This window comes from Artemia sp. Qi Xiang Cuo, chromosome 9 (assembly GCF_049724085.1).
Source record: "Artemia sp. Qi Xiang Cuo chromosome 9, ASM4972408v1, whole genome shotgun sequence".
Lineage (NCBI taxonomy): Eukaryota > Metazoa > Arthropoda > Branchiopoda > Anostraca > Artemiidae > Artemia > Artemia sp. Qi Xiang Cuo.
Window position 1 is genome coordinate 33,425,299 of NC_142802.1, and position 19,247 is coordinate 33,444,545.

Consider the following 19,247-nt stretch of genomic DNA (forward strand, 5'->3'; position numbering starts at 1 on the left):
AAACAGACTAACCAGTATTCCCGCCAATCTGACTTCGCCTATGTTTATATCTGCAAAAACGTTCTCCGGAGCACTCGCACCCCGGTCCGGGTTTTTATAATGGGTGAGATAGAGAATGATCATACTGGATTATATATGAACTGTGATGTGCACACAAAGAAATTAATAGTTCAATTGCATTGAGTAGAAAACTTTCGGATAAAACGGCAAGTATTCTTAGTCTATATGATATCAAGATAGAGCCTACATTAAGGCAAAAAAAAATGCCCTTCTTTGGAAATGTTCCCGTATCTTTCCTGTCACACAGGCTGTGCTGTTGTATTTTGGGCTGTGTAAGTGATTCTTCAAACTACCCATTTCTTATGTGCCTGCAGTGTTCTAGTCTTGTAGGACTTCTTGCTGTCTGGTTCTAAGCCGACTTAAATGGTTTTGTGTAAACTTAAGAAGATAATTGATGACTGCTTTGGAATGGAATGTAAGACCAGTGCTTTTCCAGTGGCCAAAATAATTTCAATGGTTTAAAAAACACAATAGTTCGACCTTGGAATGTTTCGATGTTCAAAAATAACTATTGTACTGACATTCCGACTGACGACTTCAATCGATTCAAACTGGACTTATTAGGAGTTTCAGAAACTCGTATCCCAGAGGTAGGAAGCCTGAAATTAGGTGATATAGAATATGTTTACACAGGCGGGAAGGATGGGGTACATAGACAGGGAGTAGGGCTCTTGATGATTAAGGAAGCTGCTAAGTCTTGTTTAGGCTGGGAAGGTATTAATAATAGAATACTAATTGCTCATTTTATGACTAGAAAGTTCAGGGTATCAGTTATAGTAGTATACGCCCCTTTAGAACCGACTGACGGAGATACTAGGGACTCGGATGAATTTTACTTACAGTTACAGGAGCAAATAGACAAGGTTCCAGGTTGAAATATGATGTTTTTACTGGAAGATTTTAACGCCCAGGTTGGTAGAAATAGGGATAGATGGTATCCCAGCCTAGGTAAATTTGGTGTAGGAAAAGAAAAGAGTAATGGATACAGACTTTTGCAATTTTGTAGGTATAACAATCTAGTTATAAACAGTTCGGTGATTGGTCAAAAATGGCTCATAATTTAACATGGTATTCACGTGATGGTAAGACAGCAAACCTTATTGATTATGTTATAGTAAACCGAAGACTGGCAGGGTCAATACAAGATACTAGGGTATATAGGAGTGATGTTATTGATGTTAAAAGTAAAGATCACCATCTAGTAGTGTCAAGGGTTAATTCAAAACTGAAATATCGGAAGGGTAACTACCTCCCGGGAAGTTATGATGTTGGTAGACTCCAGGATGAGAATTTGAGGGAAACTTTCCAGGAACAGTTGACTACTAAGCTTGAGAGTTTAAAATTTGATAATGTGGAAGATGGTTGGAATAATTTTAGAAAAATAATTTGTGAAGTTGCTGAAGGTGTCTTAGGGAAGAAAGCTAGGACTGCAGCTAAGAATATTAGTGAAAAAGCTTTATGTTTAATAGAGAGGAGAAGGGGCTTGTACAAGAATAATCTTAGTGATAGATAATATAAAAATAAAAGAAATGTAAATAAAGTGAAGAAAGCATTAAAGTATGAACTAAAAAGGTGTGAAATAGGGGCTACGGATAAAATTGCCGAGGATCTAGAAGATGCAGCTAGACGGCATAATAGTAAAATATTGTACTGGCACGTTATCAAATTGAGAGGGAGTAGTCAATCCGGACTTGTCCCGGTTAAAGATAGGAATTGGGTCGCAATTAGTGATAAGGAAAAAACTAAAGAGAGATGGGCCGAACATTTTGAGAACTTGCTTAACCGAGATAGAGTGGCAGGAAAAAATATAGAGGAAAATGAAAAAGTTTGTGACACCTTGGATGTGAAGGAAGATTTGTTTTGTGAGGAGGAATTAGCAACAGTACTAAAAGGATTAAAGAATAATAAGGCTCCAGGTGCTGATAGGGTGGTAAATGAGTTTCTTAAATATGGTGGCTCGGAGGTTAGAAATAAGTTACTGAAGATAATAAGTACCTAATGATTTTAGAAAAACCTTAATTAAGCCACTTTATAAGAAAGGTGATAAAAGTGAGTGTGGTAATTATCGAGGCATTAGTCTGGTCTCTGTAGGTAATAAATTGCTTAGTAATATGATACTTTTTAGACTGAGAGATGCGGTAGACAAAGTCTTAAGAGAAGAGCAGTGTGGTTTTAGAAAAGGTAGAGGGTGTATTGACCAAATTTTCACTCTTAGGCTAATAATTGAGAAGTGCCAGAGTTTTCAAACACCTTTGGTCCTCAGTTTTATAGATTACGAGCAAGCGTTCGATTCTGTTGATAGAAGAGCTTTAGTAAAGGTTTTATCCTTGTATGGTATACCAGACAAATATGTTAAAGTGATTAGTGCTATGTACGAGAATAGCACTGCTGCGGTTAAGGTAGGAAATGAGGTTAGCAGCTGGTTTTGTATTAAACCAGGAGTTAAGCAGGGCTGTATTCTATCCCCCTTTATATGGAGTATTTTGATGGACTTTGTTTTAAGGAGCACAGGAAAGGCAATGGGAGACCACGGAATCAAATGGGAAGGAAAAAGTCTTCTGGACTTGGATTATGCTGATGATTTAAGCATCCTAGATGAAAGTGTGAGCAAAATGAATGAAATTTTAGAGGTTTTGAGAGTTGAGGGTGCTAGAATTGGTTGGAAAATTAATGTTAGGAAGACTAAGTCACTAAGGCTAGGAATAAGTGACGATAAAAAGGTGACGTTGGGTAATGAAAAGATTGATCAGGTGGGCAGCTTCACTTACATTGGTAGTATTATTAGTAAAGATGGAGGGAGCAGTGAAGATGTTAAAAGTAGAATAGCCAAGGCTCAGGGTGTTTTTTCACAATTAAAAAAAGTCTGGAGGAATAGGAAAATAAGTCTGCAAACCAAGAATAGAATATTAGAAGCTACAGTGATGACAGTGGTCAAATACGGCTCTAAAGCATGAACGCTCCGAAAAGCGGATGAAGATTTGCTAGATGTTTTCTAGAGAAATTGCTTAAGGATCGTTCTGGGTACCCGTCTGACTGACCGTATTTCAAACAACAGGCTATACGAAAAATGTGGTTCAATACCGCTCTCTAGGGCTATAATGAAAGAAAGGTTGAGGTGGCTAGGGCACGTTGTTCGGATGAAGGATGACAGATTGCCGAAGATTGTTCTTTTCGGCCAACCATCTAGGGCTAAAAGGAAAGCAGGTCGTCCCCGTGTGGGGTGGGAGGACGTCATAAAGAAAGATTTAAAGGAAATGGGACCTTCGTGGGCGGGTGTTAAAAGGGAGGCATTGAATGGATTGGGGTGGAGGAGGATCGTGCGTAGCTTTTTTGGCCTCAGGAGGCTTGGTGCTGCGGTGAGTTGTTAGTAGTAGTAGTAGTAGTAGTTAACAGTTAGTATTTAGAAATAGATAAATTATTCGCAGCTATCATCACTACTAGTCATGTATCTGAAATTTCTGTGCTACTCAACCACATTTTTGTCCAGGTACTTAACACTTATGCACTAAATTGAAAGTAGCCAGATATTAAAACTTAAGTATAGAAATGAGGACTTGTTAAAACACTGACTATGATCTACTTGTCATATTCCTGTAAGTTTAAATCACTCACCATAACATTGGCCATGTTTCTTGAAAAAAAAATTAATTGTGGTGATGTAAATAAGCTATTGAATAAGTTGCCGGATACTGATTACTAGGGGTACTAATAGGAATTATCTGGTGAACTTTAGTTTAATTTGATCCGGAGTATCAGCGTGGCTGTTCCAATTGAAATAAAATTCATTAACTCGTTCGAAAGTTTACTATTTTTTTTCAGACAGGGTCCAGTTGGCGTGGGTATAAAAACTGAGGAAAACTTTACAGATTCTATTGTTTACGTGGACCATTTTCTAGCTGTGAAGACTAGTGGTGAAGATTACATCAATGTTTTTACTTTGCCTCCTCTAGATCCGTTTCCAAACAAACGACCGATCAAGTTAAGTTTCTTGAATACACTTAAATTTCGGAAGGCAAATAGGGAAGACGTGTTCATGGATGGGTCCAAGGGTGAGTTTTCATAAATTTTTGTCTTGATATTTACATGCCATAGTCGCCGCCCGCATAACCTAATAATTTGGTCGATTTTGGTTAGGGCAATATTCATATCTAGTTTTCAAGCTCATTTGAATGGTGCCAACCTAAAAGAAATACACGAAAATGCTTTCGGTTTATTCTTAACAAGTCCTGGTAAAGAGCGAATCACGTTGTCATCACTTTTGCCCAAACCACTCTATAAAGTAACCACATAAAACGCCATTCATGTGGTATATCAACATGTAAAATGCATATGCATTTTTTCCCAAAAATTGTGTTTTATTTTTTATTTTTGTCACCTACAAAAAGCACGTACATATAGTAATTTCCTTTCAAATAATCCCATAAACATCTTTTTTTGACGTTTCTGCTCCCCACTAGTGTCGACAAAAAAAAAATAATAAGGAGAAGCAGGAGAAATATAAAAAGGAGAAACATCACTGCTTAGCATACGAAAAAGGGATTTTCTTTATTGGAAAATGTGATTTTCCTATGTCTCCTAAATAGGGTTTTGGCCATAGTGTAGTTTTTATTTTAGTCCGACACCATTTTTGGAGGGGGGGGGGGCTATTTTGGAAATTCCCATAAATGTGGTTTCGCAACGAAATTTAATCATTAATAGGCTATATAATAGAAATAATAGTTTGAAGTTAATCGAAATAATAGCTACCATTCCTGAATCATGTTCAAATTATAATTGTTCCGCACTTGATAGGTCTTTTCAAATCGCGTTTTTAACTTTTCGGTTACTATAGGCTAGGGTTCGTTCTTTAATAGGTTGTCGTTAAGAGGACAATCACTTGGAAGGCTCCTTGAAACTTCAGTTTTGAGAAACAAAGTTAGTATAAATATTTATAAGATAGCTGAATAAATAACTATTATTCAGCTGTTATTTAGTCTTAGTCAGAGCGCAGTTATTTTGGTGGCTATTATTTCTTCCTTTTTTCTGCTTACCTGAGCATTTGCTGGAATTTATCGGTTCAAAACCCAAAAAGCACATTTAGAATTGAGCTGAAATTACAATCAAAGACCCCTGTTGCCAATTTGTGGAAAACGGAAAACCCGTTTTAATTTTTACGAATAATGCCAACTGATGACATTACTCCACTGTGTTGTCGTTTTTCTCCTTTCATCTTCCAAAGCACACCTCACTAGCACTTTCTGATAAAATTTTCTGTTTAGTCTTAATTGACGATATTTTCTTGTGTTTGTAATCTTTTATATTTGTTTAAGATGGTAGCAGAATTGTTGGTTGTGGAGACGATGAAGGTACGATATGGCTCTACGACATGAAGAGACTAGAGCTTCAAGGAAAAAAGGAACTTGTACCTGATAAACATATACAGTGGCCTAAAGTAGATGGTATCAATTCTTTTGATGAAGATTGCTGCATTAACCGTATATGCTTTAGTCCTGACTCCAGATATATTGTGTCCGTAACTGTCAATAATTTGGTTTGCTTATGGGCACATGAATCTCTTGTCAAGAAATATTGATTTTGTCTTATCTTCAATATAAAACAAGTTTTATTGCAATCTGATCTGTAAGATAAAAAATCTAAAAACATATTTCCCACAATCGTATGTTAGAACTATATTTCACATACAATTTTTTGCTGCATTTTCTACCCTTTAGTAAAATATGTTCACTCAGGGGCTTAACTGATCTTATTTTTTTCTTTATTGCTGATTTCCTTGTCTTTGTGCGTTATTGAAAAGTGATTTTTCCGTAAGACCATAGTTTTAATGTACATTGATATGTTGACAACAATGTGCCCGTTTTTGGGCCCATGTTGCAGCGATTGATCAAGCAAAACTGGCTTTTTTGTCAAAGTATGTATAGGTATGTGTTAGCCAGACTTTACAATTTAGTGTGAAGGGTGAAGGGAAAATTGGAGAAATAAACAGCAAAAATCGTGCAAAGTATATGAAATTTCTTATGGAAAAATTGTAAAATTCTCTTTTTGATTGAAGCAAGGCTGGATCTGAAACCCTCCTCCGTATTCTTTGGTACGAATATTCCTTCTCACTGTGTCAGTGGCATTCTATATGACTGTCAAACACGTCTCAAAACAAATAGTCTCATCATGTGTACTGATAATTTTGAGCCCTATTAGGGGAGGGTGTATGAGAGGATTTTAAAGGGGAGAGGGAGGGGGTATCAAACATGCTAAAAATGAATATTTTAGCTTTAATGACAGTCTTTCAAACTAATTTTAGGGAACCCCCTGTGCTGAGGTACGACTGTAGTATATTGTCGACAAATAACTGATAAATTTTGTAAGTCAGATCTGATAGATTTTAGACTAATTATACTTTGTTTGTGACCAGAAAGTTGGTAAAAAATGTCATAAACCTTTGCGGATGTTTTAGTAGTCCAGTGAAAAATGGACTCAAGATGTGAATTTTTATTGCTTAGAAACAAAAAAAAACCGGCTCGATTCTTTTTGAAACTATAGCGTCATATGTATTTTTTTTTTGGAAGCTCTTTAACGAGGTCATGTGTCTGCAGACAAAAATATAAGCATGTGCCTAACTTGGTATGTAATTTTATAAATATTGGAGATGCGAAATATTGTTTAAAATACGATTTGTACTTTTATACATATGTTCCAAATTAAATAAACAGTTTGTATGATTTTTATGCTAGAGTATCAATACTGCCAGACCTTACTAAGAAAAGAAAACGGTGAAATTTCTATCAAACTTGGGATGTACCGAGGCGTTCGCTTTTCGGTAAAGTCCCAATTTGAAAAACCGCAAGGTACGGGTGAATTAAACGGGAAAACAAGAAATCATGAGTAACTTTGTTAACATCTTAAGATTTCAAGGGGATGAATCCGAAGTAAAATTTATCTTAGTCCTTGAGCCAAGAGGGACCTGATGTCCAAAAAAAAAAATTCCGGGCTCGCCCCTCCTCCAATAAGAAACAGCGCCAACAATGGGCCAAAACTTTTTCCTGCGGCCACTTCTCATGGAATGGTAGTCATAAAAAATTGGGAGGGGGTTCATTCCATTGGACATTGAAAAAATCAAAATTTGTCATTGTTCACAGACAGCTTTTAGTAGAAAATGCTCTTGGAAATCGTTAGCTAGGCCAAGATCTCCAGAGTTTCACAAAGGTATAACCTGGAAGCGACTTGGGCACCTGAGTAAATCAAAAGAAGATATGAGCACCCGAGTCTTCAAACTATCTCTAATGTCTCGGTAGTGGCTTCTGGGATCAAGGTGAAACTTTCAGGCTGTTTTAGGCGGGGGGGGGGTCAAGAGGGTCTCAAATTATTCCTTAGGGAGTCGTAGCGGTAGATAAGTAGACACTATGTGTATCCAGGGTATCAAAATAGCATATTTACAACATTTCGGCAACGGCTTGATGGATGAAATTGAAACCTTCAGATACTGATGGGAAGAAGGTGGGACAAAGGGACTTCAAATCTTACGTTTGGGGGAGGGGGTTAATGTATCTCGGTAACGGCTTGACGGATGAAGTTGAAACTTTCAGATACTGATGGGGAGAAGATGTGACAAAGGGAATTCAAATCTTATGTTTGGGGGGGGGGGGGTTAAGCAATATATCTGATCCACTAAAATATTTTTGACTATAGGCTCCTTTGGGATGTATAATCCATGTACAATTAAGTAGCGAGGTAAATTAAAATACAATATGTGTTGCCAGTTAATCAAAATGGCTTATCTGCAGTATCTGGGAAAAAGTCTGGGATGTCATATTGAAATTTCAAGGAGTATTTAGGGAGGGGGTAAATCGCCTTTAAATTTTGTCTTGAGTGAGGAGAAGGGCTAAATTTAAAGACGCTGTGCAGCCAGGTAATCAAAATACCGTATCTGCCACAGCTTCGGAACCGTTCTGAGGCGAAGTTGAAACTCTCTGGTACTGTTGGGGAAGGGATGGGGGAGGACACAGCAAGGGGATTTCAAATTTTTGTTTTAGGGATGAAGGAGGGGGATAAACAATTTTTGTCCCAGATCCATATACATTTTTGGACCATAATCTCCTATCGGGTTTTGTAATCTATGCACAGTTAAGTAGCAAGGAAAATTAAAAGACATGTCTTGCCAGATTATCAAAAAGGCCTATCAGCAATATCTCGGGAACGGCCTGTGGTATCAAGTTGAGACTTTCAGGGAATATTAAGTGGGGAGAGGGCAAGTGAGCATTGAATTCTGACTATGAGAAGCGGTGGGAGATAAATTAAAAGAGACTATGAAAATCCAGGTCAATAAAATGCAATAATTGCAGTATCTCAGGAACGGCTCGGCTGATCGAGCTTAAGCTTTCAGGTAGTTTTGGCGAAGAAAGGGGTAGAGGGAACTTAGATTTGTGCTCTGGTGAGGGGCCAAATATGTTTTGTCTCCAGTCAACCTAAACGTTTTCGTATCAGAAGCTTCTAAAGGACTTAGAATTTATTCAGGGTTAAGTAGCAAAGTTAGTCTTAAGACAATATATGTTGCCAGGTTAGATAAAAAGCGTATCTTACTATTTTGGAAACGGATTGGGAGATGAAGTTGAAACTTTCGGAGAGTTTTTTTGGAGGGGGGGGGATTTGGCATCGAATTTGAGCTGGATAGAAGGGGGGAGAAGAATTAAACATATTTTGTTTTAAATCTGCCTAAATGTTTTTCCACTCTAAGACCCTGTGGGACTTATAATTGTTCGCGTCTGAGTTGCAAGGTAACTTCAACTCCACTATGTGGTACAAGGTTATCAAGAATAGAGTACCTGTAATGTCTGTAATGGTCTGGGGGATTAAGTTTAAATTTTAGGGCGTGTTACGAGGTTAAGTGGAACATAAGTTAAACGTAGGGTGAGGGGGCAGGGGGGGGTGGCCTAAAATGTTTTCTCCAATCCTTTTGAATAGACCTTTCGGCCCTGATAAGTGTGTAACATAAAAGGCTTGTTGACAAGGTCAGGTAAACTTTAGTGAAAACAAAGATATTTTGAAGGTTATTTGTATCTAAAGATACAACTTCTAATCTTCTAACCTAACCCAGTAAAAAAGATCTTCTAATTTTTGCATCCATTGTCTAAAGACATTGGATGCAAAATCTATTCGAAAAAGTTGTTCTATTGATTTCTGACGCCCAAAATAGGCCCAAATTTATTTAATCCCCAGTCGACTAGCTTTTTTACTGGGCAGCCACACTGGTCTATATAAATGTAAGGAGAAAATATCTTGAAAAAAATTTGTTTGTATCGATTTGTGAAACCCTAAAATGGGCCAAACACTCTTTTTCTTTGATCGGCGTGAAACTTTCAGGTACGTAGATTAGACCAATGGACCCTGAATAAAAAATATCAAGTTTCGGGAAAAAGTTTGGTTATATCAATTCTTTGTGTGAATTTTTTTATGCTAATCTGCTTCAAAATTGAAGAATTTGTTGTGTCTCAATTAAGACAAATAATAAGGAAACAATTTTGTTGTATTGATTCATAACGTCTTTTTTTTTCATTTTTTTTTTAAGACAACAAAATAGAAGTTTTACAAAAGCTACGCACTAGTGTGGCTATAAAGGACCAAAACGCTAAAATGTATTATTTTTTACCAGAGACATTTCATACCGGGCGGGGGGGGGGAGGGGTGTTGTATAAATTTTTGGTTTTGTTTTTCATTTACCTATTGATAGTAATTTCTGTTTGTTGAAAGTCCTTCTGCTAAACACTTTTCCTGCGATTTTAGCAGGATTTTAAGTCATATCAAGGCCTTTTTTCTGAACTTAAGAAGCTTTTTCCAAATTGTTTAATCTGTATAAATCAAGGTCTTGACGAAATGTAAGGTTCAAAGGACATTCCTTATGCCTTATTTGAATTCTAAGCCTAGGTCCATATCTGAAGGTTTTATTTTCTATCACACAGAGCCTTGTTTGTTCTGACCTTGCAACAGAAAAAAGTAAGTTCTATTATGAATGACTAATCAGAAAACTTAATTGGCTTTGTCAGAACGTCAGAGAACCTGTCTTTAGTCACAATCGGAATCTAGTTAACTAGCTTCAACTCCTTCGTCCTTTTTTTCTAATGGTAGATGAAGTCTTGGGTCTTTTCACTAAAAATAACTTTATTTAAAAAACTTATATTTTTAGTTAAATATACATCACGCACAAGAAAAGGTCTTCGGCTTTTTCTTAGCAAGTACTAGTAAAGAACGAACCATGTTGTAATCAATTTTACCCAAGCCAATCCTTAAAGTGATCGCTACACAAGGCACCGTTTGAAGTTTTTTTGCTATAAAGTCATTTATGGCTTTAACATCAACCCCCCATTGGACTTTCTGGCTGAAGGGCCATGAAACGAAGATTAGCATTGCCGGTAGGGACTGTAAAGTACAATGCCGTATTTTTTTTTATAATTATGACGTCATTCTTCATCTTATACACGAAGATGCAGTTTTTTTTTAAAGTAATGATTTCATTTAGAATATTGTGTTTAGTTAATTACAGAAGTACGGAGATGTAGCAATGTCCTTTAAAATGTCCCTTAAATAGCTCTCTATGATGTTCCAGTGCCCCGCTAGCAGCGGAGGAAAAAACGAAAAAAGAGAACCCATCAGTACTTCCCATGCAAAAACAGTGATTTCTTTGTCGTATACCAGGTGAAAGTGGTAACAATCCACTAACATATAAGGGCGGGAGAAGCCTGGGGGGGGGGAGGAGATATTTGTCGTTTTTTTTTCTGGAGGGCACAAAGGAAAAGGTATTTTTCGAGTCCTAGAAGTCAGTCATTTCCCTTCAATTGGCACCTGTTTAAAGTGCAGAGGCTGAAATATCATATGCTAATGTTGGGTTGCTGATAACGAATGTCGCAGGGCTTTACAAAAGACAAACTAAACCCAAACCGAAAATTGAAATTTCCATGATTGCAAAACGACGCATACGAACTTTCGTCATTATATATGGACAACTGTCTTCATCCAAAGTGTTCAAATTATAAGCTTCAAGAATAGAAGAATCAGTATCATTGTAATACATATTGAGATAAACTAAACGAAGTAACACCCTTTAAAGAACCACAATTATTTTGTGAATTCCAAGTTGAGATGGGTAAACACAAAATTTCAAATGGAATGGTTAGATTGTGCTTACCAACATACTTCCACAACTTATATGGAAAACAAAATTAATCTACTCTTAAAGCTCCGGTTGTGCGCATGTCTGCTTTGTGTGCAAGCCTTTATGTCAATCTTCTTTAGTCGCAACAAACAATGGTCCTTAAAGTAAATTTCTAAAATGATATCCTTGTTAACTTTGATGGACAAGTGCCAAAGTTGAGGCTTTGTGAGTCTTCTGTTGGGATTATTACCAGGTTGATAACTTTATCAAATTATGAAATTGGGTGGGGCAAACTTAAGCTTAAAAATTAGTACGGCTTAAAAATAATTGGCTGACACTTGTCACTTAATAATCTATAATAAATAGAAATGTATCTCTAAAAATGAGGACTGTAATTGATGTAAAACGCAAAAAAAATTGCGAATACCTACCATTTTCAGATCTTTGGGTGCAAAATGATGATAAAGTCCAATGTAGGCAGGGAAATTTTTCTGAAATACAAGGGACTGTAATTAGTGCTGTCGACAAAATGTGTAAGAATCTGGTATATTAAGAGTGTTGGGCATGAAAAATACTTCTTTATGTTTTGGGGACCAGTAGAGATCGGGGGTACGTAAAAACTCACTTAAACATCTAAATACCAATAGTAGCGTAAGTTCACCCAAAAAATAGATTTAAAAACTCATCCACTGGATATTTACAAATATTTCCCGCTTGCGCAGTTTCATTCCGGAATTATGTTTACCTTAGAAAACATGGTTGATAATTGTCCTTTAGTATTCATTTGTTAACGTAAATAAAATCCCCATTTTGAAGCATTTTCACTTTGTTATCGGCATACTGAGATGAGTGATGTGATGTTGCACTCGTGAAGCTAAACAGGAAAGGTGTGCGTAAGCACAAGAAGGCTGGCCCCTGACCCTCCCATTGTAAATCCTGGCTGAAGAGCCATACAATGGTGATCAGCACCGCCGCTAGGGACTGTAAAGTCCTGTGCCATATTGCTTTTTATTCTTATTCTTTCTATATTTGCATTTTCAAGTGAAAATATACAATCCATTCCAGTGAACTTTTCTGATTGAGGCTTAGATAATGAGGGCAGAAGTTTTAGTGTTTGATAAAGCACCTAGCAGCTACCAGTTACTAGACGTAAATACGACTATCCCAGTCGCTTTGCTTGATAGATATGCACGTATTCAGTATACTAAAATTTTTCACCGCTAATTTGTCTTTTGGTGGTATTTTAAGCAAGCAGTAGTTAATTTTTTCCTTAGGTGGCAACAATGGTATTCACCTTTAAAATTTTAAAAACATTTTTTTGGTTTAAAAAGCCTTTCTATTTTCACTGTAAAAAAATACCCCCGTCCTTCCTTTATTACCCCCTCCTTACTTTTGAGGAAATCTTAACCCTTCCTTCCTATATCCTTGTGAATTGGAACTCCTAAACAATGCAAAGGAAAAACAAACTTGGTTTACAAAAAAAAACTAGTCCCAATTAGCAGTATTGTTAGATTCTATCTATATACAAGATTAAATGTCAAAGCTCTAACTGATCAGTTGTTCCCTCTCCGCTCTCTTGTCGTTCAATCGACCTGTTCAATTAAGCAAGGCAGGTTAATAATTAAGCATTTCTGCTTTATGAAAATTGCTGTATGCAAGCTTGATTAACCTTGTTTTGGAACGTTAAAAAATAGTAATGACGTAATTTTTATTCATCCTTGTAATCTGTCATCCTTCATTCGCGGAACATGTCCAGATTATTTCAACATTTCTCTCATTATAGCCCTAGAAAATGGGACTTAGCCACATTTTTCGTACAGCTTACTATTAGAGATACGGTTAGTTAAACGTGTACCCAAAGTAATCCTTATGAAATTTATTTGGGAAACATCTAGCAAATCCTTCTCCATCTTTCGGGAAGCCCACACTTCAGAGCCATACTTTAGTACTTTCATCGCCATAGCTTCCAATGTTTGAATCTTGGTTCGCAGACTTATCTTCCCATTCGAACCCAGATTTCAATATTCGAAACGGTGATGAGGAAAGTAGTCAAATAGGGTTCTATTCTACTTTTAACATCTTTACTGCACCCATCGTATTTGCTAATAATACTACCTAAATATGTGGAGCTGTTCCCTTGATTGATCATCTCGTTACCCTTCATCGCCATCACTTATTCCTAGTCTTAGCGACGTAGTCTTCTTAATATTTGTTTTCAAACCTATTCTTGCACCGTGAAGTCTCAAAATCTGCGACTAATTCATTCATTTTCCTAACATTTTCACTTATGATGCTTAAATCGTCAGTGTAAGCTAAGTCTAGGAGATTTTTACTTCCCCATACGCATGCTCCTCCTCTATCCCAATCTATTCAAAATCTCCCTGTTTGCACTCTCCTAAGAAGTTCGTATTTACCGAAAATCTCTCCTTATGACATCCTCCCTCCCCATTCGGGGACAACCTGCTTTTCGTTTGGCCATAGACGGTTGGCTGACAAAGACATTCTTAGGCAATTTGTTATCCTTCATCGGTAGAACGTGTCCTAGCCATCTCATCATTTCTCTCATTATAGCCCTAGAAAGTGGGATTGAACCATATTTTTCGTACAGCTTACTGTTTGAGGTCCGGTCCGTCCCTCAGGTACCCAAAACAATCCGTAGGCAATTTCTCTGGAAAAAATCAAGCAAATCCTCGTCAGTTTTTCGGAGCGCCTACTCTTCAGAACCATACTTGACCACTGTTATTACTATAGCTTCCAATATTATAATCTTGGATTGCAGACTTGGATTGTTCCTATTCTTTGAAACTTTTTTCAACTGTTAAAAAAACATCCGGGGCTTTGGCTATTCTACCTTTGGGGGTGGCTCGACGGGGGAGGTGTGGGTGAACCACCCCCTGGTTTTCGGACAGTCGCAGAAGTCGTTTATTTTGACCTCATTGAGGTCCTAGACGCTCAATTCTGAGACAGTCCAAGTTGTATTTCCTTTTCCTGGAAACATTTTTGCATTTTCAAATTCTCTGTAAAAAAAATGGCTGATTTTTACAAAACTCAGCTTCAGTCGTAGATATCAAATATCAAATTTGCTCGTAAATAGAATAGAGTCTTCTTATTTTATTTCTAATGTCGTTTTTCAATAAATTCGTTTAAATTGAACAAGGTTTAAAGGGACCAGACTGGTAGCAACTCATTCCTTAAAAACCTGCTTATGCTCGCGTATGATTTGCTTTTGTCTAGTCAATCAGGTCTAGCCCCTACCTTTTGTGAAATTATTTAATTCGTCTATTTTGACCTTATCCAGTTCCCAGATGCTCAGTTCAGTCAGAGAGAGTCTACGTTGTATTTTCCTTCTCCTGGAAAGACTTTGGGATTTTCAGTCTTCCCAGTAGAGAAGTAGATGATTTTAGCTTTACTTAGCTTCATTCGTAGATAGCGAAAACTGAATTTACATGTAAATAGAATATAGTCGTTTGATTTTATCGCTCCATTATTCTTTCTTATGAAAAATCCTATGAAAGAATAATGAATAAAAAATATTCATTATTCTTTGTTACCACGAACTGTTTGAAAAAATCGTAAAAGTAGAGATGCACCAGGAGATTCTGAGGGGAATCCATATATGGGCATTGACCTACTTTCGAGGGTGACGCCACATGATCAGTGAATACACCCAGTACAAGATCATGGAACCTCCATTGAGCCAGAATACAACGAGTACAAGATCAGACCTACTAACGGGAGTGGCTTAACACGTTCAGTGAGTAAAACCGGTACAAGATCACGTGCCTCTTTCTAGGTCAATCACCAACTGGAATGCTGGGATAACAAGGTGACATCAGAGCAGATTTTCTAGAGGTGTTTTTGTTTGAATTTCCGTAATTTCTATGTCGAAATCAAAATACCGTTTTATTTGCTATGGCTTCTGGGGCGTTGTATATATTGATCATGCTTGTCTGCAGAGACCAGACTTTCTTGGAATGCTAGCTTTGAAACATGTCATAAATGCTAGAATATTAAGCGGGACTCTAAAGAGATAGAAGTTTGTGACTTAACGCTAAAAAAGTTGAAAGTAATAGACTCATCAAGTTAACATAGCTTTACTACTCGACTGTGTTCTGTATAATACACAAGTACCATCGAGCAGTGTTGACAATATAAAACATACCATAAAAGAGATCGAAATTTTTGACTAAACGCTAAAAAAGTTGAAAGTAATACACTCATCAAGTTGACATAGTTTTACTGCTCGAATGTGTTCTGTATAATACACAAAAGCCATCGAGCAGTGTTGTCAATATAAAATAGGCAATAAAAAAGATAGAAATTTTTGACTTAACGCTAGAAAAGTTGAAAGTAATAGACACATCAAGATGACCTGCCATTACTTCTCGACTGAGTTCGCTATAATAGACAAGTACACAATATGGGATTAGTAAGACGATTATGGATTTGAACCATCAAGGACTGCAAGCACCAATGACCCTAAACTCCTAAGAGCCCCAACCTCCTAAGGGCCCCTTCCTCCAACTTTTGTTTTATAATACCGCCAATTTTCCAATAGAATCTATCTTCCAATAAAAGATAGAAACAAATTATTCTTTGATTGTGAATATTCGCCTTGAAGATAAAAATTTCCACTTTAATTCTAGATTTTCTCAATGAAGTGAAGAAAAGTTCAAGTTCCCTCCTGAATTTTCTCGATGAAAAGAAATAAGCTACGGATCAATTCTATTTTTTTCAAAATAAGGGGATTCCTCTTTTCATTTCTGAATTTTCTAAAAAAAAAGTTACAGATTAATTCTAAGTTTTTCCAATGAAAATAAAAATGTTCCACTTCAGTTCGAATTTTTCTCAAAGAGATAAAAAAATTTAAAGTTCCATTCTTAATTTTTCGTAAAAGATAGAAAAAAGTAATTCTTTGATTCCGAATTTTCTCCGTAAAGATAAAGAATTCCAATATAATTTCAAGATTTCTTGAAGAAGAGAAAACCGTTATAGTTAAATTCTAATTTTTCCATTCTATTAATAGAAGATAGAAAAAGGTTATACTTTGATTGTAAATATTCGCCATGAAGATAAAAAGTTCCACTTTACTTCTAAATTTTCTCAATGAAGTGAAGAAAAAAAGTTCAAGTTCTCTTCTGAAGATAAAAATTTCCACTTTAATTCTGAGTTTTCTCAATAAAGTTAAGAAAAGTTCAAGTTCTCTTCCGAATTTTCACAAAGAAAAAATAAGTTACAGATCAATTCTAATTTTTTCTAGAGAAAATAAAAAGGTTCCGCTTCAGTTCTGTTTTTTCTCAAAGAGGTGAAAGAAATCTAAAGTTCTGTTCTTAATTTCTCGTAAAAGATAGAAAAAAGTCATACTTAGATTGTGAATATTCGCCATAAAGATAAAGAGTACCAATTTAATTCAGAGATTTCTTAATGAAGGAAAGAAAAGTTAAAGTTCTGTTCTGAAAATTTCTCATTGAAAAGAAAAAAGTTACAGTTCAATTCTAATTTTGTCCAAATAAAATAAAAAAAAGCTTCCATTTCAGTTCTGATTTATCTCAGAGGTGAAAAAATTTATAGTTCTATTCTAAATTTTAATTCTAATATTCTCCATCAAAATAAAAAGTTCCACTTTAAATCTGAGTTTTCTCAATGAGGAAAGAAAAGTTCAAGTTCTCCTCTGAAAAATTTCTCAGTGAAAAAGTTACAGGTCATTTCTAATTTTTTCAAAAATAAAGGGTTGCTCTTTTCATTTCTAAATTTTCTCAAAAAAAAGTTACAGATCAATTCTAATTTTTCCAATGAAAATAAGAAGTTTCCACTTCAGTTCTGATTTTTCAAAAATAATTGAAAAAATTTAAAGTCTTGTTCGAAATTTAACGTAAAAGATAGAAAAGCTTTATACTATGATTGTAGATTTTCACCATAAAGATATACAGTTCCAATTTAGTTCTAAGATTTTTCGAAGAAAAGAAAAAGTTATAGTTCAATTCTATTTTTTTCCAAAGAAAATAAAAAGGTTCCACTTCAGTTCTTGATTTTCTCAAAGACATAAAAAATTTAAAGTTCTGTTCTAAATTTTTCCATGGAATATAGAAAAAAGTTATACTTGGATTGTGAATATTCACCATGAAGATAAAAAGTTCCACTTTAATTCTGAGTTTTCACAACGAAGTGAAGAAAAGTTCAAGTTCTCTTCTGAATTTTCTCAAAGAAAAGAAATAGGTTACAGATCAATTCTGTTTTTTCCAGAGAAAATAAAAAGATTCCACTTCAGTTCTGATTTTTTTCAAAAAGATGAAAAAAACTTTAAAGTTCTGTTCTAAGTTTCTTATTTAAGATAGAAAAAAGTTATACTATGATTGTGAATATTCGCCATGAAGATAAGGTTTTCCACTTTAATTCTGAGTTTTCTCAAATAAGTGAAGAAAAGTTAAAGTTCTCTTCTGAAGATAGAAATGTTCACTTTAATTCTAAATTTTCTCAACGAAGTGAAGAAAAGTTCAAGTTCTCTTCTGAATATTCTCTATGAAAAAGAAATAAGTTACAGATCATTTCTAATTTTTTCCTGAGAAAATAAAAAGGTTCCACTTCATTTCTGATTTTTCTCAAAGAGGTGAAAAAATTTAAAGTTCTGTTCTAAATTTCTCGTAAAAGATAGAAAAAAGTTATACTTTGATTGTGAATATTCACAATGAAGATAGAGTTTAACTTTAATTCTGAGTTTTCTCAAAGAAGTGCAAAAATGTTCAAGTTCTCTTCTAGACTAGGTTCAGATTAGGTTACATGCGCGCACGTATACTAGTCTAAATTAACCTTAAAAATGAAATAAAGCAAGCTAACTTTTTTTCTCTTTTTGAAGAAAACTCGGAAGAGAACTGGAACATTTTTGCTCTTCTTTGAGAAAACTCAGAATTAAAGTGGAACTCTTTATATTCATGGTGAATATTCACAATCAAAGTAGAATTTTTTCTATCTTTTACAAAAAATTTAGAACAGAACTTTAAATTTTTTTTCACCTCTTTGAGAAAAATCAGAACTGAAGTGGAACCTTTTTATTTTCTCAGGAAAAAATAGAAATGATCTGTAACTTATTTCTTTTTCATAGAGAAAATTCAGAAGAGAACTGGAACTTTTCTTCACTTCGTTGAGAAAATTTAGAATTAAAGTGGAACTTTCTATCTTCAGAAGAGAACTTGAACTTTTCTTTATTTCTTTGAGAAAACTCAGAATTAAAGTGGAACTCTTTATCTTCATTGTGAATATTCACAACCAAAGTATAACTTTTTTCTATCTTTTACAAGAAATTTAGAACAGAACTTTAAATTTTTTTTCATCTCTTTGAGAAAAATCAGAACAGAAGTGGAATCTTTTTATTTTCTTTGGAAAAAATAGAATTGATCTGTAACCTATTTCTTTTCATTGAGAAAATTCGGAAGAAAACTTGAACTTTTCTTCACTTCGTTGAGAAAACTTAGAATTAAAGTGGAATTTTTTATCTTCATGACGAATTACACAATCAAAGTATAAGTTTTTTATATCTTCTATGGAAAAATTTAGAACAAGACTTTAAATTTTAACTGAAGTGGAACCTTTTTATTTTCTTTTGAAAAAATAGAATTGAACTGTAACTGTTTTCTTTTCTTTGAGAAATCTTGAAATTATTGTGGAACTATTTATCTTCAAAGTACATATTTACAGTCAAAATACTACTTTTTTCTATCTTTTCCGAGAAATTTAGAACGAAAACTATATCTTTTTCACCTCTTTGAGAAAAATCAGAACTGAAGTGCAACATTTTTATTTTCATTGGAAAAAATTAGAATTGATCTGTAACTTTTTTGCGAAAATTCAGAAATGAAAAGAGAAACCCTTTTATTTTGAAAAAATTAGAATTGATCTGTAAGTTTTTCATTGAGAAATTTTTCAGAGGAGAACTTCTAAATATCTTTCCGTCATTGAGAAAACTCTGAATTGGGGTGGAACTCTTTATCTTCATGGCGAATATTCACAATCAAAGTATGACTTTTTTCTATCTTTTACGAGAAATTTAGAACAG

At 35.1% G+C, this 19,247-nt stretch overlaps 1 protein-coding gene across 2 annotated transcripts in view; it reads left to right on the forward strand.

Annotated features, from left to right (window-relative positions):
- The window catches only part of LOC148948587 (leucine-rich repeat and WD repeat-containing protein 1-like), a 34,298-nt gene extending 27,521 nt beyond the window's left edge, over positions 1-6,777 (forward strand). For both annotated transcript variants that reach the window (XM_089093997.1, XM_089093998.1), the window contains exons 5-6: positions 3,880-4,109; positions 5,370-6,777. In XM_089093997.1, the coding sequence (XP_088950123.1) occupies positions 3,880-4,109; positions 5,370-5,632 (493 nt within the window). In that variant the 3' untranslated portion in view covers positions 5,633-6,777. The remainder of the gene's footprint in view (positions 1-3,879; positions 4,110-5,369) is intronic.
- The last annotated feature ends 12,470 nt before the right edge of the window (positions 6,778-19,247 follow it).